This window comes from Alexandromys fortis, unplaced genomic scaffold (assembly GCF_014885135.2).
Source record: "Alexandromys fortis isolate MF-2015 unplaced genomic scaffold, M_Fortis_MF-2015_v1.1 scaffold_5, whole genome shotgun sequence".
NCBI lineage: Eukaryota > Metazoa > Chordata > Mammalia > Rodentia > Cricetidae > Alexandromys > Alexandromys fortis.
The window spans coordinates 205,387-219,413 of record NW_026067924.1 but is presented as its reverse complement, the minus strand read 5'-3'; the positions used below and the strand labels follow the sequence as shown (position 1 = coordinate 219,413).

The window sequence follows — 14,027 nt, the reverse complement described above, 5'->3', positions numbered from 1 at the left end:
ATTATGAGTTACTGGCCATTTTGTTTAAAAAAAAAAAAAGTTTAAAATGGTAGCTTAAAAATAGCATTGTCTTTGCTATGACCAAAGGACACCATGAGCTTTCTTGGTTCCTCTGTTACTACCTGTCTTCTGCTAAGTCCAGTTGGAATTATTGGATCAGGAAACTACCAAAATGCCAGGAAAATACCAAGGAAGTACTGATCCATTCAGTGAAGATGTTTGAAAAGCATTTAAAACTCATACAGCTGGGTTTGGGCTACGTTTTAAATAGAAGATATTGCCATGCTGTAAAGACCCACAGGTCTTCCGAAACATGAGTGGCCTCTTGAAAAAAAAAAAGATACATGAATAATAAGCTTGGAACTATTCTTGGGTCCTGTTGAAAGTTTAATGAATTGATGATACACAGGATATAACACTCCCTCCATCTGCCTCGAATGTTTTCAATCAGCCCCCTGCAGTGCCCTCTTGAGAAAAGGCTACTTAGTCTTAACGATGGTGAAGAGACCCATTAAAAATAATTCTAAAGATGTTCGTTAGTGACTTTTTCTCCCTGGAAACATTATATAAAGGACAAGATTCGGGGGTCCTGAGAGGCCAGGCCACTTATTCAGGAAGTGATTTGTACTTCTCGACACTCTATCTTCCCCAAACCATCCCAAACACTGGTGGCAAGCCAAATGCCAAACTAATTAAAGGAAGGAAGATAAACAAGGGCCTGGATGATGGGGTGTCTGGCTGGCATCACACAGAGAGGGACGAGAATAGGAGCTGAATGACCTCTCTTTGGTCAGTTGCTCTAACTCCAGTCTTTGGTAGAAAGTGTTATTCCTGAGAGTCAGGAGAGGAAAAACCAGTTCTACAGTTCTGAACCAAATCTGAAGCAACCTTTAATTAAATACTGACCAGGATGGACTCTGATCAGGTCCACTCCGGGATCCCAGGTAGTGGTCCTGATTCATGTTTTGCAGGGGTTTAAAAAGGCAAAGCCCACAATTCCCATTAGGTCCAATCATGGGCAAGCTTACATCCTGACATATTTCCTGCCTACTTACCTCCTGCCCATGTTTGATCAAGCTTGATCACATCCATTGCGGATGGGTCAAACAAACTTGTTTAGGGGAAGGAAAAAAACGCAGCTTGCTATTTCCCAGCATTCCAGGCAGTTAATTTGTCCTTGGGCAAGGAAAGGGGTTTATAGGCTGACTTTGGCCCTTATATATGGCATGCCTCTTATTATCCCAACCCTCTGGGAGTCTGAGACAAGGGCATAGCTTTGAGTTTGAAGCCATCCTGGGGTATAATAACAAGTTCCAGACCAACCTGAGCTAGATAGTGAGACCCTGCTGAGAGAGAGAAAGAGAAAAGGATTATTTAGATATCTGTCAATTCTTTCTTCTTAGCCAGAGATTGTATGTTCTTACAAACAGAACTTTGACTGTAACTGCATGTAATGCATTAGTAGAGTGGGCAAGAGTTTTGCTTCCCACACTCTGACCCTCAGGATGATGATGCTCACAGCCTTACACCCACAAACAGCCCCTAGATTCTACAGTTGACATCATTGTCCCCCTCCCTCACCCCTGTTCTCTCTCCACCCCTACTGACCACCCTCTCACTCCCCCACCCACCCACCCCCGCCAGGGTAATGGCCCTGTGATTTCAGCCTTTCCAGTTTCCTGAGACCGCCAAGGAGAGTTAAAAATGGTGACCTTGAGAACAGGAATGAGTGTTTCAGGAGGAGACTGAGGGAAATGTGGAAACCGGAAATTTACTATTTCCCTGGGTCTGCAGAGCACTGGTGCCCACCTGTAGGTGGGAACACACAGCCTGCCCTGGCTCTGGACAAATTCGTTTCCCTGGAGCTTCTATCAGCTCAAAACCAGATGCCTTGGCCCTGATTTCCTTAATAAAATTCTATTGAATTTTAATAGACTAGTGAAAAATAAAAAATAAAACCCCAGTGGCTGGTGTTGATACTAATAGGTCAAGTCATTTTTTAAACTAAATTGAAAACATAAAAACTATATGCTAGAAATAAATGCCTGTCTCCCCTCTCCAAAAACAAAAAGGAATTAAGAGTAGAGTCGGAGAGACAGCACAGTGAGTGTTCTCTTCCCCGTGTGCAAGGCCCTACAATCCATCCAAACCCCACAGACCCCAGGAAAGGGCAGCTTCCTAACTGAAAGCACACATGGATATATGATGAGAGGAAGGAAAAGGCTAAACTTAGGGTTTGGGTTGTATTTCAGTGAATTTGGATCTCAGTTTGCTCATGTTATGACACTGCTGGCACAGACTGATAGAAATACTGCCCCTTTTCCATTCTCCCAATCCATCGTCCTCAGAAAACTGGACTTTCTCCACGAAGATTGTATCCTCAACATCTCAAAAGGAACTCATGGTTTGGGTATTCAACATCTTCTGAGCTTGCACACAGAGAAGAGTGTTCTGGAAGATTCTGACTAGTACCTGCGTCCACATTCCACCCAAGACCCCCAAGATAGCAATCTGCACTGTCCTTACTTGTCCCCTCCCAGAACGTAAGCATGATATCATGCTGATTTGACTTAGAGCAAAAGCAACACAGGATTTGGGGCGTGAAAAGCAGCTCCTGTCCTCGAGCCCATCCTTCATTCCTGTCCTTAAGCCCATCTAGCCTTCATCCCTGTCCTTGAATCCATCCTTCATCGCTATCCTTGAGCCCTTTCTTCGCCCCATCCTTGAGCCCATCCATCCTTCATCCCTGTCCTTGAATCCATCCTTCATCCCTGTCCTTGAGCCCTTTCTTCACCCCATCCTTGAGCCCATCCATCCTTCATCCCTGTCCTTGAGCCCATCCATCCTTCATCCCTGTCCTTGATCACTTCCCTCACCCTGTCCTTGAGCCCATCCTTCACCCTGTCCTTGAGCCCATCCTTCACCCTGTCCTTGAGCCCATCCATCCTTCATCCCTGTCCTTGAGCCCTTTCTTCACCCCTGTCCTTGAGCCCATCCATTCCCTGTCCTTGAGCCCATCCTTCACCCTGTCCTTGAGCCCATCCATCACCCTATCCTTGAGCCCATCCATCCTTCACCCTATCCTTGAGCCCATCCATCCTTCACCCTATCCTTGAGCCCATCCATCATCAGGTCTTCTCTCCTCTCCAGATTCTGCTGTTAGACAGGCAATTGGTAAACACTAGATAATGATTTATTTATTCATTTACTTCTTTGAAGGCAGGGAGGGTGCAGACAGACTATTGCTAGAGTAACCCAAACTAGCCCCGAATTCACCAGGTAGCCCAGGCTAGCCTTGAACTCTAGAACCTCTTGCCTTAGCCTCCTGAGTACCGAGATAGAAGATGTCAGACACTAAAACCGACTACCCCAGTATGGTTTCCAGGAAGGTAAATTCAGACGTCATGGCTTAAGAACCTTGCTCAGGATGTAGCAAACATCAAAAATTAACACTACTTGTCTAACATCCTGAGGTAACTGGATCAAAGAACACAAAATGGAGAATGTGATTAACTATCTGTTTATCTGGTGTGACTGTGGCAAAAAATTAAATGTTCTTTTTTTATTTTTAACTTCAGTACAAATTCTATCAACTCTCATATTTCAGAAAGAACATTTGGATGCCAAGATGGCCACCTTTTTCATTTACAGCAACCTTGGCCACATAGCTTGGGAAACTTGCTCATGACAAACAACATGGATGCCAAAGCGTCTAGCCCTCAGAAAATATCTGGTGCCTCGGGACAGACTAAAAACACACTGCTCTAGGCATGGGCCAGTTCCATAATCATTAGACTTCTTTCTGATCCTTGGAGCTTCCTCCTTTAGCCAAGAAGGAGCCACAGGCCTAGTTGGTCCTCCCCTGTGCTCACCACCAGAAACCTCTCTGTTTCACGGCAGCAGGCTGCCTCATTGTGTCTCATTGTGCCATGGCAGCGGCACGCTGGAACATTCCAGCTCCAGCCAAGGGCATCAGGCAGATAGCTGCGTGGCAGTCAAAACAGACAGAGTAATTTGGATTTGCTGTTTGTTTTATAGACCAGAGCTGTAGGACTTTATCCGAATGTCTCTTCTATTAATAGCCGTCAACAGTCTAGGGCTCGGAGGAGAAATTGTTTTTAAGTAACATTGGTTGAACATGAGTTGACAGCATCGTAAAGGGAGTGGTTGTATTGCTCCAGAAGAAACAGGCTTGTGGCAGGGGAAGATAATAGAAATGTCAGCTTTATGTAGTTAAGGGGCAGAGGAAGGGTGACAGAGCGAATACCAGGGGATGGCTAAAAAAACACGATTTTATTCTTCCTTCCTCACAAAGGTTTTTCTCCATGGCATATATGTAGCTTTGCTCAGCTCTGTGTTAGCTTACTAACCTTATAACTGACCTTCTGAAAGAAACCCTAAAAACTCCTAAATCAACATATCCCACCCCCTCACGCTCCAGAGGCTGCGTACATACCATTTGCGAATGCTCTTCTGTATGCTTAAAGCACACAGGCACAGATATGTATTTGCACACACACACACACACACACACACACACATTGTGTTACAAACCCATTTTGCAGGAAGCACTAAATTTAAGACAGAGATGTAGACTCACCAATCCAAGGTTAGACAGAATCATTGCTTAAGGTGCTTGCCTCTCACTGGGTGAAGGACAGACAGGGAAAATCCATAGCATACTCTCTCAGCTAACAGACAGCCAGGCTTCCTATCAGGCCAAACAAGCAGTCTGACAAAGGACAGGCGGTTGTCATCTATATAAGATGGAGAGGTTGAAAGGGACAAGAAAGCTCTCAGAATCCCGGAGTTAAGCACTCCAGGGTCTGCCCCCTGCTCCATCTTGCTGTTTCAGTTGTCTTCCTGGACTCACCGTCCACACGTACAAGTTCACAACTGAACCCATGGTCTAAAGTCCTCCTTCTCCCTCCTTGCAGCTCAGTCAAAGGCCCACGGTGGAAGAACTTCGCGAGAGGAAGATCCTCATCCGCTTCAGTGACTATGTGGAGGTGGCAGACGCCCAGGACTATGACCGCAGGGCAGATAAGCCATGGACGCGACTCACAGCTGCCGACAAGGTAAGCAGGGGTGGTGAGAAGGGAGGCGGGGCCTTACACGTAAGGAGAGCAGGAGCCCTGTCCTGAAAGGGCTGCCCACAGGAGCACTCCAGGTAACCTATGGGAAGCCACTCATTGGTTCTTCACATGGAAAAGACACACAAGATATTGTGTCTGCCTCCCCAGAGAAGGGAGGCCAGAATCTTGGTCCATTTGCAGGTGCTGTAACAGAACATTTGAGACGTCATAATTTTATATAGAAAGGTTATTTAAGGACTAAAGTTTGTGGAAGCCAGAAAGCCCAAGGTCAGGCAGCCTCCTTTAGTGAGAACCTCACACTCCTCCATAATGGCACATAAGTCCAGGAACTAGATGTAGTGGCATTTCATTCGTATTATAATAAATAAAGTCTACCTGAAGGTCAGAAATTAATGGTGCTTCAGGTAGACACATGCCAGAGAGAAAATATAGGAGTCTTACCTTGTTACAGCCTGCTCCTCCTGTTTAACCGAGCCCATCCCCCATAAAGGCGGCAGTCCCTCTTAACAGCCAGATTGCTTCTGAAAGGTCCCCACCACCTAGTAGTACGGTGGCATTGAGAAGCAGAGTTCCATCCAACACAAGATCCTTCAGTTGGCATGTCGGGGGACTGTGCCCAGAAACACAGAATAACATGAGCCTCCAGGCTTATCACTGGCTCTCTGTGTCAAGACACTCCTCGGGCACCGGGCAGAACTGCCAAAGGGAGGTGAGACCAAAGTACTGTGTGTGCCATCTGTAACCCCATGGGAAGCAAGGGGTGCAGAGACCTCATAAAATGTAGTCAGCTCCAGTAGAGCCTTGTGGTGTCCCCAAAGAGGGTAAGTCCTGGAAGGTTTTAAAGGACACCCCAGGTGACTTTTTTATGTAGTTGTGTGGAAGAACAAAAATGTTTCTAGTTATAACAGATGCTGACCAGATGCCACTCTTCCAGGCTGCCATTCGGAAGGAGCTCAATGAGTTTAAAAGCACTGAAATGGAAGTCCATGAGTTAAGTAGACACTTGACAAGGTCAGTATTGACGGGGGCCACTTGAATGTCCCCGGTGGCAACATGTGTTTTCCCTTTTGTGCTCTCACTTTATTTTGATTGGAGACCCGACTGGTCTGGCATTCACTACATAGCCCAGACTGGCCAGGAACTTAAAGCAATCCTCCTGTCGCCACCTCCCGGGTGTTCCATTATGCCCAGCTCTGTCAATATTTACTTTCAAATAAATACCCATTTGCCCTAGATTACCAAGTAGTTTTGTGGGTAAGAGGGGTAAGACAGAGATCAGCATCAAGTTCTACCTTTAAGTTGGTCAAAGAAGGCAATGAGGTGCTGTGTTGTGGCACACACCTTTACCCCCAGCATTAGGGAGGCAGAGGTAGACGGATCTCTGTAATGTTCAGGGCCAGCCTGGTCTACATAGGGAGCTGCAGGCCAGTCAGGGCTCCATTGTGAGACTCTGTCTCAAAACAAAAACAAAACTGAAAAATGCGGCCCAGGTGAGACCTTGGCGTGGGTCCCATGTCAGACGAGGAACACGGGCAGGGAGACAGAATACCTGATGCAAAGAGAGCTTGGGTGAAAGTTGGTTTAGAGGTTTTGGAAAGGGGGGGTTGGGAGAGGGAAAGAGATTGGGGGAGAAGAGGAGAGAGGAGTGGGGAGAGGGGGCAGAGGAAGAGAGAAGAAGAGGAGGAAGAGGAGGGGAGAAGAGGAGGGGAGGGGAGGAGAGAAAAGAAGAGGAGAAGAGAAGAGAGAAGACGGGGGAGGGGTAGAGGAGAGAAGAGGGGGTAGAGGAGAGAGGAGTGGGGAGAAAGGGGCAGACAGCTGCCTCTTTTAAAAAAAAGTCGGCGAGGGATGAGAGGAGTTTGCCAGAGAGAGAGAGAGAGAGAGAGAGAGAGAGAGAGAGAGAGAGAGAGAGAGAGAAATTGGGAGTGGGCAGAGGTTGTCTCTTAAAGGGATACTGAAGGATACTGTCTGGGTTCAGGTGACAGGGACAGTCAGCATAATCCTAATAAAACAAAACAAGACCTCAGGCAAAGAATGTTCAAATGTTTAAGGCCCAGGCAAAAAGTCACCCTCTGTTTTTTGTTTTGTTTGCTTGTTTTTAATTTGCTCAAATGAAAAAACTCTGACATGTGTCAGATGACCTCAAAGTGAGTTTTTATAAAAACTAAAGCTGGGGAAATAAGAGTGCTGTCAACATACAGTCAGCAGAGGCCAAACCTGGGCAGAATACCAAAATACCACGCGGGACCACTAAAGACTGTCCTGTTGTCCTGTGTTTGTCTACCAAGCAGTCCTGTCTGATGTCGCTTGGGGGAAAATGGGACACAGAAAGAATTTGCTCTGTGGGGTGTATGCATGGCTAGTTAGCAACTAAGCCACTGGTTTCGTTGGTCTGATCACGCTCCTTTGGAGAACACGTGGAGACCCAGGACTTGCCGACGAACATGCCGCCTGACTCAGACACACAGTCCCAACTGCCCTAGTGCAGACACCCGTTTGGGCCTCCAAAGACTCCAAAGTAAACTTTCTCTGGTCCCCGAGGTGGAATCTGTGGAGCTCAAACATGTAGGGCGCCCCCTTTGTGTTTGTGCCACGGGTGGGAGGTCGTACTGCAATGCTACTGTCTCACCAGGGTCTCTGAGGATGGAGAGATGGGCGTGTGGGATCGGGGCCTCTGCTGTTCCCACGACCTTGATGAAGTTCCTTGTTTCCCAGGTTTCATCGACCTTAACGGTGGGATTACTCTCGAGTGCTCTGCTGTCTTCAAAACATAAATTTATAAGAACCATAAGTGCTGGCATTTGTCCACTTCCCCATTAAGATGTAAATCTGAACTGCCTTTTTTTTTATATAAAAAAAATGAAAAAGAAAAAGAAAAGAAAAAAAAGGAGAAGAAGAAACAACAAAGGGAAACACAATCAGGATTCTGTATGAGGAAATGCCATGGTGACCACTCCTCAGTCAAAAGCTGCTGGCACTTCTGCTCCCGAGAGGTGTCCCTGCCCCCAGCAGGGCCCTACCTGAACGCTGTCCAGAGACTGCCTCACCCGCCCCCCAGCCGGCCAGCAGGCACCACATTGGTTCAGTCTCCAATGAACCCTTCCTTGCAAGGGCCTGTTGCCTGAGTTCAAGGAAGCCCAGAACAGCGGGTTTGGCATGGGTGTGGCTAGGCCAAAGTCATGATTCAGTGGGACCTAAACTTGGTCTGTCGCATAGGCTCCACGTGGGGCATTGAGAGGGTCTGGAAAGGGGAAAGACCTCTCAGTTCTCCCCCGCCCCCCAACACACACACACACACACACACACACACACACACACACACAGCCTTGTCCTGGGGAAGCCTGTACTGGCCCTTTGGTCCTGAGCATGTGTGCTCTGGGTATAGGAAGCTGAAACTGAGCATCTGTTTTGACCCCCCAGCCGGATCTGAACTGCCTTCCAGAAGACTGAGGAATAGTGGCTGCCTGCTCGGTTCTCATTTGTTGACCAGCTTGTGTTTGGAAAGCCCAGGGCCATGGGCAATCCACACAGAAATGCCATTGCTGAGATTCCCTGCGGCATTCATGAGTATGAGCTGAGCAGAGGCTGGGTGGGATCAGGAGCTCCACTTGGCCCCCATTTTTCATTGGCCTCGTGACACCCCTGGGACAGGAAGATGTGGTTTGGCCATTTTCCTAACTTCTGGAGGCCAGAGCTGGGGACCAATGTCCCAGGGCCTCTCCAGGGTCTCCCACTCTTCTGCCTGTTCACTGAAGAGTTTCTGCATCTTAGCAGATCCAGCATCTCAGCAGGGCTAGCACTGGGCAAGATTTTGCCAGCCATGACTGTCTATGGCGTCCCTTGCTGCTCTTCTTACCAGAGAGATTCAGTCTTCTCTCCCTGCCCCCCTCTCTCAGGATGTGCCTCCAGCTGCCCTGTTGACAGGGCCTCCAAGGGTTGGGTGCGCACTGAGGGAAGGACACCCCAGACCCTAAGGAGGCTTGCTGCAGCACTGTTTCCTTCCTAACGGAGCTCACAGACCCTTGGGTGTAAAGCTCCGCCTCCACCCCTGCGATGCACTCAGCTTTCAGAGTTGCCATGGGTTCACTAAGTGGTAGCTTACTCCCAGGATTCAGAAAGAGTGAGTCAGCTTGCCATTCTGGCCAGCCCCAAAAAGTTGTCCCCTTGTCAAACCAGTTGGGACCATGTTACTCTTTGGACACAGCACCCATTAGTGGCTTCATGGCCAGTTGCTAACCCAGGAACCAGACAGAGTTAAAGGAAAGCTTAGATCAGCTTCCCAGGTAGCACCGTACAGCTCCTGGGCACTGTCTGGACCGAGTACACCTCTGTCCAGCCCAAAGACATCACCATCACTGGATTTCTCTGTCATTATTATTTGAATGTCCAAAGGGGTAGGGAAAGGGTGGCAGGATTTTAGTATGGCTGTAAACACAGTCTTCCCGAAAGACTGACTGACCTTTGAATGTGCACAGGGTAGGAGGAAGGGTACAGAACTCTTTCCTTGAACTTCCCTAGGGTGAAGGGTAGGCACGTGTTCTGGGTGGAGGTCCCTGCCTGGCCAGGCCCGAGGGCCTTACTTCCTCTAAACAGCAGCTGCACTTCAGGCTGCTGTAGTGTCCTGGCCTGACAGTCAGGCCTTCCCCAGCCTGGAGGAGTCCTAAGGAACTCCTTGGCTTCCCTTCTGGCCTTGGTTCTAGGGCCCTTCTGAAGTCCCAGATGCATCTGTCTCCCTGCTCCAAAGCAGCGGCTGCTGTCGGCAATTCCCTTCAGCGTTCCCAGGAGTTGGCCTCCTCTTTCTACATGGAAGAAGTTGGACACAATGCTGACATCACTTCCTGTAAGGCACCCTTTTGCAGAAGTCACTTGCTCAGAGTTAGGAGTGTGCTGCACAAGCTCCTAAAAGGCCACCACCTCCTTTGGGGGCAGGGGGGGATCAGCTATTTCAAGGCCCTGATAAGTGGTTCCCGCCCAGGCTCTGCAGCCTCCCCAGCTGTGGGAAGGCACTTTCCCTCTCCTTCTGAAATCCTGGAGTCTTTAGGGAGCCGGAACCACATTTTCCCCCACTTTGTTAGGACAACTGAAGTGACTTGAACTGTTTCTAAAGGTGACAAGTTGACATTAATTGGGGGATGAAAGGCGAGCTAGGTGACTTTAAACATCCCTCTCTGAAACAGCTGCAGTCCTCAAGTGAGCGCATCTTGAGCCCGTACATCTGCATCTGAGCACCGTGGGGTGCGGGTTCGCAGGAAGGGAAAACGTGAAACATGTCAAAACCTTGTTTTCTTCTCAAAAGCAAGCGTTGCCGAAAGCCCCGTCCGTCCCAGCTCCACTTCCCTGGCAGAAGAGCCTGCCACTGGCAAACGGGCTTTTCCAAAATCCTGATCACTCCTTCCCCAGGAGATCCCTGGGAGCCCTGCCAGGTTTTCAGAATATGAGCCTTTCTGCCAGATAGAGAAACCAAACAAGGCGCTGATCCGCGCGAGGAGGCGCTCTGAGTTTCTTTTTTTTCCTCCCGCTTATGAACATGTGTTTGTACTTCCGGAATGAGCATCGTGGTGTGTCGCTTCGATGAATGGGATCCCAGTCAGTGGGCAGGGGTCACCTTCGATGACTTCTTCCTCCCATGAATCTGTTCCTCCCCAAGCAGGTTGCTTTCTTCCAGTCGCTTCCTGGTGTCTGTACATAGTTCGTCTTTGTATAGGAGTGAGTGTGGTGACCGTCGACCCCATGCCCTTCAGGGCTCTAACTTAACAGATGACGGCTGTATGAGGAAGATGCTGTACATAGAATATAAACTAAGCTGGATCTCTGTGGCCTAGGTTTTGTACATACAGAAACTGCATGGCATTTAAGTTATTGTTTCTCTCTGATGATGTATGCAGTTTCTTTAAAAACAAACCAAAAGAAAAAAAATGTTTAAAAAAAAAACATCTCTGACTACTGTGTTCTTTTAAACACCTGTCAGCAGGAACCATCAAAGATACCTGGGCTGGAGAAGGGTTGGCAAAGAGGAGGTCACGGGTTATTGGAAGACCAGCAAGCTCGTGTTTCTGGCAGCATTGGCAGTGGGGGGAGTGGTGGGCAGGGATGACTGCTGCCCATAGATTAGCTTTCTCTTTAAGATTTATTTATTTGTTTTGTAGACTGTGTTCTGCCTGCATGCAGAATACAAGAGTGCACATGGTCTCATTATAGATGGTGGTGAGCCACCTTGTGGGTGCTGGGAGTTGAACTCAGGACCTCTGGAAGAGCAGCAGGTGCTCTTAACCCCCTAGCCATCTCTTCGGCCCCTAGATTAACTTTCAAGAACACTTGTATTCTCAACCTTTTTTGACATTTTCAGAAATCTCCCAAACCTCTGTCCCTGAGTGTTCTGGGGAGAATGGATATGAATTAGCCTTTAGTTCAGTCACTGGGTGGTCTTGGTGGTATAGATACCAGACAGCTTTACAGCCTGGGGGCCTTTGCTGTGCCTCTGCAACCGAATAAAAGCTGTATTTTGCTTTGCCCTTTGAGAACAGTGGGCCTTCTGTATCTGAGGACTCAACCACCTTTGGATCAAAAATATGGGGGGGGGGATTGCATCGGAACACATATGGTCTTATCATTGTTTCCTAAACAATACACTATGTTGCCTACTGACCCCACATATCCACTGCATTGGGTACTAACGTCATTTAAGCATAAGGGGGGATGTCTACAAATCATGGGTTTCATACCAGAGACTTGAGCATCCCCGGATTTGAGATGGGAATGGTCCTGGAATTCCACAAATGGACAGACAACTGTGTATGCACCTGCTTCTTGAAGAACTTGAGTATCTGTCCAAGAAAGCAAACATTCTCTCATGAGAACTAATGGTGTCACTAGGCTGAATTTTTGAAGGGGCTAAGGAAGCAGAGGGCTGCCATTTGCATGGGGGAAGTTGCTGGGTCTCAGATTCTTGAGCCAGCTCTCGGGAGGGAAGCAGAGCAAGGGGCTGCCTGTGTGGAGCCTCAGATAGGAATCACCTGGGGTCTTACTGGTGCATAAATACTCTGGCAGTCTTGGGCGTGGAGTCCCGTGTTTGGTAATCTCCTCGGGCCTGTGCTACGGTTGGGCTAGGAACTACACTTGCAGTCCTGGCTTCAGAAAGCAGGCCTCTTGCTGTGTCCGGGACTCGTGAGTGACCACATGAATGGAGCGAGGCCACTGAGAGACAGAAGGAAAGCTCCAGGCTCCATGTGTCCCCAGCAAGAGTGGCTACGGGCGGCACGGTGAGTGGTTTACAACGGTCTCCATTTCTGCTCTTAAGTGTGCCCATCCTGCATCCTGCCTTTCCTCTCCCACAGCTTTCTGGGCTTTGAAAAGTTTCACCTGCAGAGCCTGGCAGCCGTTCTCTATGGTTGTAAAGGGCTGGGAAGAAAAGGTTTTTAAAGAGGTCTAAAGAAGCTGTACCTGGCAGGAGGGAAGAAAAATGGCCGGAAAGGGAAAGAAAGCTCTGGTTACATGTTCTCGCCAAACAAAGGCCTGGTGCCTCCGTCCCTGTCGCTGGGGTGGCCATGCCATCTAATTTCCCCATGCTTCTGTTTCCTTATTTTCAGAGTGAGTCTTTGAATTCCATGTTCTTTTTTAGCGTATGTATGTGTGTGCGCGTGCATGTGAGTGTGAGTGAATGCGTGCACACACAAGGGGCATGAGTGAAGGTCAGGACAACCTTGGGCATCTTCCTCAAATTCCACCTTTTCTGAGACAGGGTCTCTTTGCTGTCGGCTGCTGCCCATGCTGGGTAGCTAGTCCTTGAGCTTATGGGCATCCTCCTGTCTCCACCTCCCATCTCACTGTAGAAGCGCTGGGATTCCTGACACATTGCTCCTGGCTTTAGGTGGGTTTTAAGAGCTCCATCAGGTGATATGTGCGCAGCAAGCACTTCCCTCACTGAGCTGTGTCCTCACCCTCCTGCTTCAGCCTCTTGAATGCTGGGATTATAGGCATGCACCACCCTGTCCAGCAATAGGGACAGTTTGGAAAGAACTAAACTGAGTCTTGAAAAACGATGACGCTTATCAAAAGGCCTTCTGGGGCCCATCCCTCAGGTCACTTGCAAGTAACAGCATTGATGAGTCTTCTGTCCCTGTCTGTCATGGGAGGGGCCTGGAGACTACCCTCTCAGGACACTGTCTTCTCTGAGAGCTCTTGTAAGGCCTAAAGCATGCCACCACCTTCAGCAATGGGATAACGTCAACCCAAGTGTTCATCCAAAGTGTAATGGCTCCTGGCTTGGTCCCTCCAGATGCCAAGTCGTCTTCACCTTAGCTTCAGAGGTGTCCCTTTGTGCGGCTGTAGCTAAACACCAGGAACCAGGAAAGGTAACAGCCCACCCATGCACTGCCTGCCTGATACTGAGATGAGGTTCTTGCCTATGGGGATGCCTGACAGGATTTGACAATCTGGCAATATTCATGACCTGTGAAAGAAAGCAATGCTGAACAAGGTCCTGGTGTCGCATGACTCCTCCCAGATTGTTCCCATCCTTCCTTCCTTTTCCTCTTTAGAAACACACACACACAAACACACATACACACCAAAAAAAGAAACCACAAAATCACAAATCATAATATACAAGGAAACACTAACAAGACAAAAAGTGACCCCCAAGGCAACACAAGACAAAAAGTCTACAGCAATGCCACTGAGTTCATTTTGTGTTTGTCATCTACTGCTGGGCACGGGACCCACCTTTAAATGTAGTTCTCATACCCAGTGAGACTCCATTGGAGAAAGCTAAGTTTTCCTTTGCAAGTAGATGTCAATCGGAGATAGCTTCTTGGTTAGGGTCAGGACCCCGTGTCAACAACATCCCCCTTTCTTAGCGCTGAGACCCTGCCTGACCTGGACAGGTCCTGTGCATGCTCCCACAGTCTCTGTGAATTTACAGTCCACTTTTTTTGA

The 14,027-nt window shown here is 48.4% G+C and overlaps 1 protein-coding gene across 3 annotated transcripts in view; it reads left to right on the top strand.

The window, feature by feature from the left end:
* Window positions 1-11,018, top strand: part of Phactr1 (phosphatase and actin regulator 1) — a 241,247-nt gene extending 230,229 nt beyond the window's left edge. For 2 of the 3 annotated variants that reach the window (XM_050142440.1, XM_050142439.1), the window contains 3 exons: window positions 4,938-5,078; window positions 6,031-6,107; window positions 7,809-11,018. In XM_050142440.1, coding sequence (XP_049998397.1) covers window positions 4,938-5,078; window positions 6,031-6,107; window positions 7,809-7,824 — 234 coding nt within the window. In that variant the 3' untranslated portion in view covers window positions 7,825-11,018. The remainder of the gene's footprint in view (window positions 1-4,937; window positions 5,079-6,030; window positions 6,108-7,808) is intronic. The other variant, XM_050142441.1, reaches the window with a different exon arrangement.
* Window positions 11,019-14,027: the final 3,009 nt, after the last annotated feature.